The 15,380-nt window shown below is 44.7% G+C and overlaps 1 protein-coding gene across 3 annotated transcripts in view; it reads left to right on the top strand.

Moving 5' to 3' along the window:
* Positions 1 to 15,380, top strand: part of eIF5 (eukaryotic translation initiation factor 5) — a 38,619-nt gene that overhangs the window by 3,732 nt on the left and 19,507 nt on the right. For 2 of the 3 annotated variants that reach the window (XM_075698521.1, XM_075698522.1), the window contains exons 3-5: positions 8,775 to 8,916; positions 10,316 to 10,380; positions 14,548 to 15,202. In XM_075698521.1, the coding sequence (XP_075554636.1) occupies positions 15,128 to 15,202 (75 nt within the window). In that variant the 5' untranslated portion in view covers positions 8,775 to 8,916; positions 10,316 to 10,380; positions 14,548 to 15,127. The remainder of the gene's footprint in view (positions 1 to 8,774; positions 8,917 to 10,315; positions 10,381 to 14,547; positions 15,203 to 15,380) is intronic. The other variant, XM_075698523.1, reaches the window with a different exon arrangement.

The raw sequence follows: 15,380 nt of genomic DNA, 5'->3' as shown, positions 1-15,380 counted from the left end.
AATTGTTTCTTTCCTGATTTCATTTCTTCCTCTTAAGTAGTTGCCCATGGCAGGTTTCTTTTCCATTGCTGCCACCCATGAGATTACTTCAGCTTCTGTGACTTTCCGCTTGATGTTCTTTGTTGCTGGGTTGCTCACCCTACAGGCTGCGTACTTGCTGATAGGCTTCGTAGTTCTTTTCCTACACTGTGAATCAATGTTTTTCCTGTACAGATACCTCAACTCTCTCCCAGCCCATTTACTTTCTTCCATATTCCTCAGGCGTTCTTTACAATCAATTCCATAACCAGTAGCAAAGCTGACAGCGGAGTTTTTTGATGACTCGTCCAACTGTATTGCGTTTGAGGCCTTCTGTTGCATGAGCATTCTCATCGAAGGGAAACAATAAAGGCACTGCATATTGATTGTCACTACGAAAGCGTTCACGCCAGCAGTTCAGTAAAATGTGGTAGGCCACTGCAGTGTTAGCTTTGTGTGCTCTCTGGTTAAACCCCGTCGTGAGATGCCCTTACCAGCGTTGTCGCGGCTGTACACTTCTCCGGTAGCCCGCTGTTCCACAAACGGTAGTACGTTTCAGACGTGTTGAAATTTATTGGTACCCACTTCTGTCGTTACAAGAGTGCAAGCTTTCAACACTTGGCTCTGCTGTTGAATTGGACTCTTCACTCCCTTATTTTTTTTTTCTTGGTCTTATCAGTTCTGCTTTAACAAATAGCAATTTCCTTGCTTAGAAAGCTGTCAAAAATGTCTCCCTCGAGGGAATAGCAGCTCCAGGTGTAGGTAATTATTCGTGATAATGCAGCCACTATTGGTGTGTCAATGGCCTAAGCAAGTTCACGGCCTGCATTGCACGCACGACTGGGGGTGACCTTTCTTCTTTCAGTGCCAGTGGTGGGCGAGCTTGTCGACGCCGGCAAAGTGAAGGGAGTCTGAATGCCTCCAGCTGTGTAGGCCTCGTGTACCCTTGTGCTGGCATTTTTTAATGACCTTCCACTCTGCTGTCTCGTGTAGGCCTCGCGTACCTTTGTGCTGGCATTTTTTAATGACCTTCCACTCTGCTGTCAGCAGTGGGGAAAGGCTCTTTCGCGCTTGATGGATGTGTCGGCGGGTGCCTTGTGGTATGTGGAAATTTTCATAGGCAGTCACAGTGGCTATTCCTTAACAAGCGGCTGCAACCAACTTCCAGTCCCTCGCCGTAAAAGAAAAAAAAAACTTTGTTCCTGATAGCGCGTATGTGTGGATTTGTCGCAGAAACCTCGCTGAAAGATGTTTTAATACCAGAACTTCAAAGGCACATTGCCATTATTGATTACTGGAAATCGAGAGGAACCTGAAACGCCAAGAACTAGCATATTCTTTTTACTTTTCTTTTGGCATAACTTGGGAGATCTGGTAGGGCCTGCAAAGTGCTTTTTTAACTTGGAGGCCATGTCCTAGTGAACGCATAGTCTGCCGAAGTGCTATTTAAATGTTGTTATACTCATGTCGCCCGTGGCACTTTCAATTGCCATTGAGGCTGATCTGGATAGAATAAAGGCCCCTCAGATCATGGGGGACACTTCTCTTTGCAAAGTATTACATGCATATGTAAGGAAACAGCTAAAGATTCAAGCCGTAATCTTGCATTCAGACGAACACTTATATTTTCTGGAAACAAGCCAGTTTCCCCATCGCCAAAGAGGTCTTAGCACTTGACTTACCGAGGCCTGAGTCTCTTGTAATATTGGAGAATACAACACGTTGCAGCATACAAATAGCAAGCAATATTATACTTTAGTCGGGCGGACAAATTTAGTGACAGTGAGAGAGTGCACCTGGGCAGTGCACTGCTAGGCAAGATTGTCATGTGGTATTAATGGTAAATCAGTGAGCACATTATATGCTCATTATTTTAGCCAATGCTTGCAACGTGATCAGTTGGCACGACTCAATACTAGACGACATTGCAGTTAACATCCAAGAGACTCATTACGTATTTGGAAGTTCTGGCAGGAACGATGGGCCAGTGCACGAAAAAAATATGCCAAGAATTTTGTTGGCAGACAAAGTGTGACTGTCTTCATAAGCGAGGGGCAGCTTTCAAACATTTTAGGTCGCAAAGGTGTTTTCAGAATTAGCATTGGCCATCCATGGAATAAAACTTTATTTTATCCAATGTGACGTATTACAATGTGTTTTGTTCGAGTGCATGTACACGGTTTTAGTGTTTAGATGAATTGCCTGTTGTGAGTAGTTCCATGCTACTTGCATAGTGCTCTTAGCCCAAAACAACCATTCAGTGTTTCTGCTGGAAAATAAAATTTCATTTGACTACTAGAAATATTTGAAGCACTGTCTTCGACGCTGCACGCTGATAGGCAAGTGTGTTGAACAGCGATTAATGTACAGATTCAACTTACATCTTCGAATTCATAGTGCTGGATAGACTAATGTCAGTTGTTTCATTTCTCTTCATGGGTGGGTGAGTGGTCATTTCCCAGCTTAAGGGGGGACACGGGTCTTTGGGACGAAAAATAGTGAAAAAACTGTCTTGACAGCTGTGTGAAACCATATTCGTTAGTGTAGTGTGTAGGTACACTGACCAGATGCTTCATTCATATAATTGAGCTAACTTGATCACAGCTTTATATTTCCGTTTGACTGCTTTGCAATTCAGGAAGAAAATAATGACATTCTGTTTGCTGTCCACTTGTCTGTATTATCTTGGTGCCAGACTAGATTGTGTGAAAACACGTTTAGTATGGAAGATATACCTTGAACCAGTGATTAGGCTTGACTTCAGTCAACCAATTCTGCTTTCAGTTTAGAAGCAGAATTGAATAGCAGGGTAGTAAATTCTGTTACACCTTTGAGTGTTAGTGCACTCCAGGTTGTTTTCACAAGTTTGTCTTTCCGAGAGACCATTCACACGAGAAGTAGCGCTTCGTGCTGAAAATGCAGCGAGCAATTCCGGGGCGGAATGCAGAGAACAGAGCACTTCCTACACGGGTTCGTAATGCAGAGATGTTTCTCCCGTTGCAACAATGGATGCTCCCTCCCTTCATAGCGAGACGTGCTCAGGGAAACATTGTTTCTGCCCCATTCATGCATGCATATGGCACATTCTCTGCCGGTTGTCTCGACAGTCTCGCAATGGTTTTCCATTCATCCCGTGTGAGAGGACATCCGAGACATGCCGCTCGGAATTGGAGAATGGATCGCAGTGATGTCTGGCAGGAAGCCCATCTGCTTCTATCTGAAGCCGTGCGCTGCTGACTCCTGTTTCACTCCTGTTTCATTGGAAGCCAGGCTGCTCTCGAGTGTCATTTGGCCAGTAACAAATCTGTGATTTGTTGGGTTGACTTAATCGACTTGCAAAAAAAGAAAGAACAGTGCAAGAAGGTACAATTTGCACTGTTTGCCGGGTATTACATACCTGCCAACTACCAGAAGTTTCCGTAAAGTTTGAATTCAAGCTCATTTTAAGATTTTCTGGATGTTACATAGAGTTTTACGAAATATAGTGTTCACGAAAATGTTCCAGTTGTGAGTCCCGGCAACTACCACTGGGAGTCTTCACATGTTGTAAATAGGCAAGAGAGGTACTTTGAGTTTTTGCGGACAAGTTCCCTGAAGTAGGTGAAATTGGCGACACTAAGGTCGCTGAAAAAGTCGCACCTGAATTGCGGAATGAAATTAAGTGTGAAAAGCTGTACAGAAGGTTTCTAATGACATGTGCGGCTGGCAATCTGCATTTGTTTAAACAGTTTCAAACTAGTTTAACAAAAAAACTGCGATCAGCTCTAATGGAATACTGCTCCATATATCTAGACATGGAGGAGGGCCACCATGGTGTGATGTGGACCTGTGTAAACTCATTGCTGCATCATAACTAGTCACAAAGTCGTGCGCAATTTAGATATTGATGGCAAAGAGCTAACATGAACTGAGCTGGCAAATGCTTTCGGTGATTCTTTGACAAGAATAAAAATGGATGGATTGTCGTCGGAAGAGTATGAGAACACAAGTTCTCATAATAATACAATATTTCTAGATCCGGTGACGATGAATGGAATACTAACAATTATACTCAGCCTAAAAAATAGATGTCAAGACATTGACAACATTCAGATAAAGCCTGTAAAATGTGTTGCAGATATTAGCACCAACAATCACGGATATATTGAACCTTTCTTCTATTTCCAGAAAGAAATTCACATTGTAAAAGTAACCATTACATTTAAAAAGGGAGATGGCACTGATTTAGGCAATTATACACCTGTTTTTGGTGTCTTCCCCCAAAGCATTAGAGAAAAATTTTGCATTCTAAATTTACTAAATTTATATATAAATACAATTTGCTCACCCCGTGTCAATTCGGATTCCGGAAAAACAGATCTGCTGAACTGGCACTTTTAGAACAAAAATATATTCTGTCACTATTCGAAAACTGAGCTTTTGGGATCGGAATATTCATGGACTTTTCAAAAGTGTTTGATCTTGTTAAGCATGAGATACTTCCGGAGATGCTATGGTACTACAGAATCCGAGGGCTGGATGCAAAACTAATAAAATCTCGCTTGTCTAAAAGGAAACAAACTGTCGACATATATAATGCTTGCGCAGAAATAAAACATTTATTCTGGTGTCCCACAAGGCGGTATATTAGGGTGACTGCTTTTGAACATTTACCTTAAAGGGTGGCCCCTCACCAGGTGTGGCCATTTTGGGCTGACAAGCGCAGAGCATACATTGCGTGATAACGATCATGTCTGCAAAGTATTGCATCGCTACGCGCCACGGAAAGATCTGAAATTTTAATCCAAACGCCATTTTTCCTTCTCCTCGCGGCCACCGTCCTCCCAAGCCAGAGGATGATGTACTCATGTGCCTACGCCTATGTACTGGTGTCTGCAGTGTGACGTCGCTCGTGGTGACACGCGACTTCAAGAATTAAAGATAACATTGGTTATCTGTGCAATCTGGTGCTTGAATTGACGAATTGAAGTTTAGAGAAATAATAATGCGCACAAATGCAATGTCTGCGTGTTTTTTGTTTTACTTCGCACTGAAGCAAGAGAGATGCATTTCCGCTTCGTCTGCTTGTTCCAACGGTCGTGCGATGACGTGCGCAGGTACCGAAACTATGCCATTTTCTACCGTGTTTCAGTTCGTGATCATGCTCTGCGGTCCGCTTGTTCTGCCTCGGTATTCGTGTAGCACTGAATTATACCGCTAGTCATGTTTCCTTGTGCACAGCGCGCAAAATCTTGCGCTGCGCGAACGAGACAACAGCTTGCGCGGAACGCCATCGGCGGAAGTGCGTAGCGCCAAAAAAATATGAAGGCGAGGCCTGTGACGTATGCGTCGCGCGATCCTCGAGGACCGGTATGGGAGAGCGCAGGGAAGGAATTTCGCTTGTGATTGCTAGACGGGGCGAGTGCAGAGAGCGTCTTGCTTGGCAGTGGAGCCCGCCTGCTGAAAACATGGGTTCGCGGCACTGAAATATTTCTATTTCGGCCATTAATGAGCTGATTTGAAACATTTTTGCGCCAGAACACTCCCTAGAGGACACGTAACGACTTCCAGCATATAACCAAAATTTGCTATGATGCCTGATGAGGGGCCCTTTAATGACATTGTAAACATTAACCCAAATACCAGATTCATAATCTATTCAGATGATGCAAGTGTTGTTTTTTTTCTCCCGAATCAATATTTGCAAACTGATCTAACTCCAAACAAATAGAAATAGTTGATCATTTTAAATGTCTGGGTAGTATTTTCTTGAACTGTGTCATGGGCAGCTAATGTAGACCAAATTGCCAAGCAATTGGCTAGAATAATTGGCACAATTGGCTGCATTACATATATTCTTCCTGAGCCGATTAAACTGCTTGTTTACAACTCATTCTCACATTAACTATTGCCAGCCAATATGGGACACTGGAAACGATGTCTTCTCTACAGGAAATTTATATTTTGCAAAAGTTTCTTCGTAATGTCTTTAATGCAAGCTATAGAACAACCACCAACTGCATATTTCTTAAAACTGGTAGTCAGAATCTTATATTTGTATCAGTATTGCCTGGGCGTTTGTTTTAAAATAGAAATAAAAAATATAAATTTTATTTGGCATCTTGCAAACTTGCAAAAAAATAAAAAGAGGTACCTTTTCAGACAGCCTGAAAACTGGTTGGTGCCAACAGGGCGCATCAATACGGGGAAAGAGCACCTCCAACATACACTTTCTTCTCTTCTCAATGCATACAAATCTGCTAACTTGTTTGCCTGTAACTAGCGAGAAATTCCCTCCATGTATAAATCATATGTATAAGAAGAATGTACCACTAATATTTAGATATGGTTAAGCTTCATGTACAATGTTTTATTTGTCTTTATATTGCTTTCAATATTTTTTCATTCGTGCCATTAACATAATTGATGGTGGTCTTAAATATGTATAATCATGCTTCTGATGAAGTGACTTAGTCTTTGCCCACCTAAGTGCAGATAAGATTTTGTCTGGTCTTATGTTTTTTCTATTGTATTATTTTTATTTAAACATGAAGTTGTCATATGTGCGATGAATTGCATTGTTGCTGTTGCTTTGTGTTCAGTGCTGCGGCTCAGTCAAGCGGTTTATGACAGCTTCTTCTGCAGCTCCCGTGTGTGCATTTCTTGAGGCAGAAATAAATAATTATTATTATTACCCTATTTACACGATTATAAGTCGACTCGAATGTAAGTCGACCCCCCCATATCGCGTAACAGGAAAAAAAGGGGCGGGGGAGCATACCCGAGGGCGCATTCGATAACGAAAATTTATTAGTAGCTGACATGGTCACTGGACTACTCGTCTTCACTAGGGCTGCCATCGTCATCGTTGCTACAGTCCCACAGCGCGTCGTCGTCCAGCGAAATTTCACATTTAGCAAACGACCGCACCACATCTTGTGGAACAGCAGCCCACGCCGAATGTACCCAACCACACGCAGCCGTCAGGGAGGCTCTTTTGACAGGTCCGGTTGGCGTAATTTCGCGGTCTTCTGCCGCCAGCCACTCGTACTCACGGCGGAGCAGGGCCTTAAAAGGCGAAGGTCCGGGCTTGTTTCATGACCATGTCGCACTTCACTGGCAGAGACCGATCACGCATTTCAGCGACCAGCTCCAGAAAGCGTCCAGACTTCGGCACGTGGGAAATTCCTCACTTGCCGTCACAGACAAAAATTTCGCTTCGCTGCAGTCCTGCTGTGAACGAGTGCCGAACTATTAGTGGGCCTGGAGCACTCATGACGACTGGGGAAGCATAGAAGTAGCACGTAGCCGGCAGTCAATTGGAACGCATGTGGAATGCGTCAAACCAATGCCAAGGCCTTTCAACAGAGAAAGAGAAACCCGCGAGCGCTGTCTGCTCTTCCATGAACTACAGATACTCCCCACAAGCGCCGCCATTCTGAGGGTGCCGCCGCAAATGGGAACAGCGGCGCTTCCATCAACTATCGACAACCTCCCCATGAGTGTTGCGTGCAGTGTAAAACTCTCAAGAATGTTGAAAAACCCTTCCAAAAAGCGAACAAACTTGCAGGATAGCGAAAAGATAGAGGTAGGGCAATAGAGCAAACATAAAATTGTAACTACGTTATAGCTCCCGCTGGTCTCGCTTTTTTGGCGGGGCCATGTTTTGGTTTCAATTGTAAGTCGACCCCCCAACTTCAGACTTTCAAAGTTCAAAAAAGTGGTCGACTTACAATCGTGTAAATACGATATGTTATACCAGCCTAGGGTTGATTGCAGCTCTCTAGGTCTGCGTTGACATATGCTCACCCAGAAATTATTTTACAGTGTCAATTGGACCGCATAATTTGAGAGCATTTCCAGCTATCATTGTGAGCTTCGGCCCGAGAATATGTAGTCCGATTGTAGTGCCACCAATGTTTTCGGCTTAACACGAAAGCACGCACCGTGCCCAACCAACTGTTCTACGCTATAGCTACAAAGCGGGCTTCTGCTATGTGCTTCGTTTTAATTTGTTCTCTGTTTAGTCACGGTTTCCAGGTGTGCTGCCATGTTCTGTCGCTCCACCGAAATTCAGATTGGCCTGCTCCAAATGGCCTCAAAATGAAATTTAGGCTGCTCCAAAATGCGATTTCACTTGCTCCAAAAAATTGTTCCAGAATGACTTTGGGCAGCTCCATCTCTGGAGACCTCTTAATGGAATAATGCATGATATTCAATGCAATCTTTGATTTTCCTCAGTTTCAGATTTGGGCCACCCCATTCTTGGGCCACTATGTATGTGCAAGTGAGCACTTACTACTGCCGCCGTGATTGTAGAATACTTGAATGTATTCAGATGTCTTGTCACATCTCATTACCATTCTTCCTTACACAAGTGCCCTTGTAACATTGTTGCATCAATGTTCGCTCTGTGCATCCGTCCGCTTTGGTGTTTGCATTCCAGCATAAGCTAATGTACAGTGTGCTGCATAAAGTTAGCCATTGCATAACATTACACATTGCATAGGGTTAAAATAAACTCGACTGAAAGTATTGCGTTTAGTTGTGTAAAATGTAACCACTTCGCATGGATCGTAACGTGTGCGTTGTATCTGCATTATTTCTTTGCGTGCTGTATCCGTGTGTTCCCTGGCTGTTTAGTCGTATCTAAGCTACACTGAGAGGTTGTTTACTGATTTAAGTTCGTATCGGCTTCTGATGACTTCGAGTGTAACGCCTCACAGTCGTGTGTACTAGTGTGCTCACAACTATGCCCCCCCTCCCCCCCTCTTCAGAATTCTTGGGACGAGGCAATCCAGCAAACTACCGGCAACAGATAGAGCCTAGCAGCTGCACCCTTGAGCCGGACAGGTTTATGCATTTCCGGGGGACCCTGACCACCACCACTGGCCGTCTTCACGCTAAACGAGAAGACAGGTGAGGCAGAGCAAGCGCATTGGCCCGTTTGTTTTGAATGCGTGGATGCCCAGAGAATGCAGCAGTGTGCTTGTCCAGGAACGGAACCATAACGAGCAGAACATTTCATCAATGGGGCAAAGAAGCCATAAGAGCTTTATTGAACTGTAGAATTGCTACAGATCGAGGTTAAATTTGCGGTAAACTTGGAGAAGACTTCACAGTCTGGCCAATAACTTTTTTATTATTTGTCTAGTTAATGGTGTTACAAACATGTATCTATATGTAATTTTATGTCTTATTTCTAATATATTTATTTTTGTTTATTGTGACTTTGGAGTGTGCATTTTTGGTTAACCAAATTGGGACTTTTGTTTGAGTTTTAGAGTTGACACTCAGAAGAATGTTCTTCCAACTATGTTCGGTGTCGCAACTCTTGTTCTAGGGTATGCAGAGCAATAACGTTGGTCTCACTTGGATTTCTTCAATCTTTCAAAAACATAGTAAAATCTTGGTGAAATACTGATTTTTCGTAAGCTTTTTTAAAAGAAATTAAGGAAACGCATAAAATAACGAAGTGCTAAAAACAAGCATTGGCCTTAGGCGAGAAGTAGACACAGTTACTTGCTGCAAGTTTTCAGCTTCATACCTTGAAGAATAAAGAGTTTAAAGAAAAAATTAATTGATCTGACCTAATTTCCATCTCTGTAATCGTAATGGAAAGTGAAATTTTAAGAGGACATCGCGGCAGACGGGAGCTAAACTCCCGGATTTGCATATTTTTTACTAAAGGTTGAAGGTTGTGGTTCTCCCAGCTCTTGCTTTTCCGCCATGGCAGCTTAACCTATTCTGCACTGAGGGCTTCTTCTTTTTCATTTCCTTTCTTTTCTTTTTTAATTTCCCGTTAGCTGTGACACCATGTACATAGTAACATTACACACTGTCAAAAGTTACAAATAAGGTATTTTTTGGTTTGACCAAATTCCCCACACTTGTGCATTACCTGTTCAGTGAAGCATACTTGATGGACAGTGATTAGTATGCCATGAAACATTTTTGTTCAACCAATTTCTTGGTTGTCATGTATGCAAACTAGTCATCAGTTAGTCTTAACTGTAGCGTGTACTGTAGAACTCTGGGAATTGACAAAGAGCTGCAATGTACAGCGATGGTTTGTAGAACTTTTTTTTAATGCATGGATATCTGGCCTAATCCATCATATGAGCCACTTTCTGGCAACATACTTCAGTTGAATAACTGTTCTAGTTACAATCAATTTATTGCTGGTTAAATGTTACTTTTACGAGTCGACTTTAAATAAAAAAAACTTTTAAAGCAGGCACGTACTGTGCATTAAAGCTTCACTGTGCACTGTTGCTCGGGGCACTGTTTTTCTAAGCAAACCTTTTTTCTTTTTCAGGAGAACAAACACACTTTGTAATGCAATTAACAGTTAACCTTCATATCCTACCACGGAATAATTAGGTGAGTTTGTATGCTGCCCTTCCATGCTCGTTTGCATGCATGCTAGTTAGCAGCTAGCGGGTGATTTTAGCGCACACCATTGCAGTACGCTACCAATGGCACTGTGCACCACGTGCTGTGAAACAGAGAGGCGAAGATGCTTATTGCAATAGTTTTGGCGGCGATAGCTGTGAATGCGGCGTGTGATGACCCGGGCAGAGATTTGCTGGTACCTGAATAAGAAACTGCTCGCACCATCGTCACATGAGATGGGTGGCCGTATACTGTTTTTGATCCTTGTGCCTTTTCTTGTTCACACGGGGTCTAGCAGCCGGAAAATGTATACAATTGATAGCAGTCTGCAGCAACGAACCGCGACGCGTTTCGGTTATCGCCTATTAAAAGTGTGCACTGCGCTTCCGACGGCACCACGCGCTGTGGAACAGATAGGCGAAGATCCTTATCGCAATAGTATTGGCAGTGATGGCTGTTAATGCTGTGTGCGATGACCCGAGAAGATTCTCTGGCACCGAAGTCGAAACCTGAGTGCGTGCCAGCGTTTTCACGTGAAACGGGCGGGCGAGTATTGCGGTAAAGCTATATACTGTTCTCGGCCGCGCGCGCCTTGCACATTTCCTTCATTACATGGGGTCGAGCAGCCGGAAAACATCTTATCGCAGTTTGTCGACGTACTGAACGTTTGTGCAGAAAAATTTGGTTTTCCGGGAATGTATGAACTGGTAAAAAAAGTGTAACTCTATTGGATCACTTTCTTGTGTTCTCATTTGTGAACGTTGGTACCGGGAAAGCGTACATAATGGGAACGTATCGAGGTTCTACTGTATGTGGACACTGTAGGTGAATTGTTGGCATTATCGTGATGTTTCAGATGCTGTTTATCTAAGTGTGTGTGTGTTACACATAAACACAAATAGAAATGTCCGACAGCCTGACTCAGACATGGCACAGAAGCCTGGTACTCTAACCATGAGGCCACACACAAACTAGAAAACCCCTCGAGAACCTCCCATGTGCAAGCCAGTTTGTTGAGATGCTAGGTGCATTCTAAGAATGCCAACAGTTTCTAATTGGTCTCACGTCATGCACAGTCTAGCTTGTAGAAGCATTGTTAGTCTGAAATCTTGCACCCACAGCCACTGATGTTTTAAACGTTCAGCTGCTGCTCGCGTCTGCTGTTTGTGGCTGCTGAGGTTTGTTTGCGAGGATGTATCGAAAGTGATACTTCACATGGAACGCAAATGCCTAGCTGAAACTAGGAAACGTGAACAATTGTGCATCACCTGCAAATCCGCTAGCTTCTTCATGTCAGTCAAGAAAAGGCCGGCAAGCATGGCTGGTCAAATTCTAAAGCTTGAATTTCACTTGTGCGGAAGCTGTAGCAGTCATGGTGTTAACAATATTAATAATGAGGTACTCTAGTGAATCTGGGCCTCTCTTGGCAGTAAAGAATATTTCCCTGAAGTTCACCAAATTAAAGGTATTTGCATTTTTTTTAATAGACAACTTATTAGTGATAATTAGTTTACACTAGCCTCAATCATTGCCACTATCACAAACGTCACTTTTAACATTCGTAATGTGATGACATCAGCCATCTGCTGTCTCATGCTTCCACCCTGTGCACTAAGTTAAAAAGTTCCTGTACAGTGAAGCCTCTCTACACAGTAAAGTTTTATTGATTTGACCCTCTTTAATTTGGACAATTTGGACCCGTCCCCTGGTACCGGCAGGCATAGGCATTACCTAATGGAAATGCTGTCATTAATTCGGGCTTATTTGGCTGCACACAGGTTAATTCAGACAATTCTTGGAACTGAGCGCCGCAAATATGTGACTGAATAGAGCAGAAATGCTGCTTTCGTCCAACCGAAACGAAGCAGCAGAGTACTCATTGCATAGTTGCAAGTGGAACTCGAGCACAAATGGCAGAACGCTTCACGTGTATTAGTGCCTTTATCGCTTTTATTCTTGAGTTTACTGCCACGCACCAACATCGCGCCAACCCCTTGCCTTCAGAGTTGCATAGTGCCCGTCCGTAATTGCATCGATAGCGGCCGCGCTTTCTGCAGCAGTGGTTTCGGCTATCAACAGTTTTATTTTGGCTCGGTGCACTCATCACCCACATGCCTTCATTGGAATTGCATGGTCGCCATCCATGATCGTGTTAATAGCGGTACAGTCGAACCCGACTATATCGAACCCGTTTACATCGAATTATTCTATATATCGAACAATTTCTGGACACGATATAGTTACAATGAGTATATATCGAAAAAATTACGCTTGCATCGAACAAAAATAGCAGCGACACCCGATATATCGAACGTCAAGCGGCGGAAAGTGCCCCCGGAAGTTGGCTTTCCCTAGCAGTAGCGGAGAAACCCCGGCTGCGCGGCTCCATCCAACCGCTCTCCCTACAGTGACCGCGCCCGACCGCGCTGCCTCGGACGAGCCGTCGGCACCCCTCCCCCCCTCCCCTGCAAAAAATGATCCTGGCCCGCCCACAGCGCTTGCTCGGACAGCCAATCAGATGCTCTTGTGCCCTCGTCATGCAAGATGGCAAAAGTGCGACTTGCACGGCGACTTGTCTCGCTGTTTTTTTGTGCGCCTTTTAGGTCTTCTCCCGCAGTGTTGCCGTGATGAAGCAGAAGAATTTGCCTTTCGTCGTGAAGCTCGCAATCGTAAATCGTCTCGAACGCGGTGAGAAGTCTGATGTCCCCGCAGAGCACAAGATTCCGAGGAGCACTCTCGGCACGATCTTGAAGAATAAGGGGGAGATTAGGGCTAAAGCGTCCAAACTCGCGACCCGGTGCCCGTGGCGCCCGACCCGTACGCACGGCCGTGTACGAGTGGTTAATCTGAAATTGCTTCAGCCGTGCCGACTTCCGCGTGCTCGGTGATGACCGTAAATTCTGATGAATGCGACGAAGCCGTTGCCAGTGTTGCCGAAGTTTGGAGCGAACTGTCAGAATTTCCGGAAGCTGTTGACGAATCAACGGTGGATGAGTTTGTGAGCGCAAATGATGTGTCGCGACCACGGGAGAGCCCGAAAACGAAGACTACATTGCCAACATCGTACCGAGCACAAGTGAAAGTGGGCACAATGAGGAAAGCAACGACGGTCCTTGGCCCACATCCTCCGAAGTGATTGGTGCGCTCGCACTAGTCCGGTGCTTCTGTGCGAATGCGGAAAGTTGCAGCCTCAGCTGCTCAGACTCCTTAATGTGGAAAAGTGCGTGCGTCGCAGGCAGCGGAATTGCCAAAGCAGAAGAAAATACAGGACTATTTCGTGCCAAACTAAGCTAGTTTAATCAATAAAGCGATTTTATAAATGGTATGTGCTTTTATGACATCCAATTATTTAGCAGGCTTATATAGAATTATGCTCTATATCGAACTGATAAGCATTTTTTTGCGAGTTCCATATAGCCGGGTTCGACTGTAATAGCAAACGGTAGTTTATGTTATGGCTCGGTGCAATGGCTGCATGCCTGATGTTGCAAACACGACGGAAGTCATCGAGGATGAAGAGCACCAGCTATATCGCGATGGACGGATGAAGTGTTGGTGACCAGCTTACTGGCAAAAAAAAAATGTGGCTGTGCGCTTAGTAGTGAAAAGTTTGTCTCGGGTCAACGTGTGCGCTGCAGCCGTGCTGCGAAGGAAGTCGCGAGGCCTTCACCGCTGTGGGCGCTAATCACTCGCAACATGACGAGAATTGCTGCTTCTGCACTGATTTCGTGTGAAGTAAAAGCAAGGGCTGCGAATTTATTCAGTAGGCAGATTGGCATTGCAAGCATTTGTTTTCTTGATAACCTTGATAATTTGACATTCTAATTCGGCCATTCTTCTATTTATTTTTTTAATTCTTGTGAAATGAATTAACAAGATTTTACCGTAATGACTATCTGATATAACGAAGGTATCCTCGTGATGCATGTGGCTCTGTTATAATGAGATTCGATTGTATTAACTGCTTCAGAAGCGCACCGTCTGCCATTGCAGCTTGACTTTACATTTGCTTTTGTGTTTCTTTGGATAAATGTCTAACTTCTGTTTTCTTTTTCTTTCCTCCTCTTCCTACCCTGTTTTCTGCATCATTTCCTGCATCGTGCTGCCTTCCCTCGAACTGGCGCATTTCCCTGTCATATCCTTTTCTATCCCCAGACTGTCCCCGGATTAACCCCGCCAAAGATTGCAGCCGTTCCAGTCCTGACTTGTCTTTTCTCTCTCTCTCTCTTTCTCGACACTTAACTCTCGCTCTTCTCTCCTCGTTCATAGAACTTTCCCGCCGAAGCTGAGCTCTGTCCCGTCTAGTCTCCCTCCTCATCCAAACTGCCGCCTCTGCGCCAAAGGGTCGGCCGTATTGCCACGTGTGTCCCCTCTTCATCTCCTTCGTGGTCGCGAGTCATTGTTGACTCGTGTCGTGTGACAGCAACCCTGTCTGCCCGGTCGTGCAACCCTGTCTCCCCGTCCTCCCTCCCTCGACATCGCCGCCTCGACCTCCTTCGGGGTCCCTAGCTCGCGTTCGCTGCCCCTTCTCGTCGTCGTCGTGGGTGTCTTCGCCGACTCCCCTCCCCCCTCTCTGCGGAGTCTGCTGCCCTGCCCCAATCTCGGACCATTAGGTGTCGCCGTACAGCCGCCGGTTGTTGATTAGTGTCGTCACCGAGGCTTTGAGCGTCGTCTTAGCTTCCTGCTCCTGCCGTCTATTGAGAGGCACTCATTTGATCCTCCACAAACCAACACCATGGGGAGCGTCAACGTCAACCGGAGCCTGACGGACCAGTTCTACCGCTACAAGATGCCGAAGATAATTGCCAAGGTGGGTGTTGTTGGCCTGTCTGGTTTATGCCTGCGACCCGCATATGGTGGTCTATGGTACTGTGCTGGTTTCAATTTTAGGCCACCATGGCCACACGCTGATTGAAGTGGGAATGCGAAAGCCCTCGTGTGCTGTGCATATTAAAGAACTCCCAGGCTGCGAAATTGACTCGGGAGCC

Source organism: Dermacentor variabilis, chromosome 7 (assembly GCF_050947875.1).
Source record: "Dermacentor variabilis isolate Ectoservices chromosome 7, ASM5094787v1, whole genome shotgun sequence".
NCBI lineage: Eukaryota > Metazoa > Arthropoda > Arachnida > Ixodida > Ixodidae > Dermacentor > Dermacentor variabilis.
The sequence above is the reverse complement of the archived record's forward strand: the minus strand, read 5'-3'. Positions and strand labels throughout refer to the sequence as shown.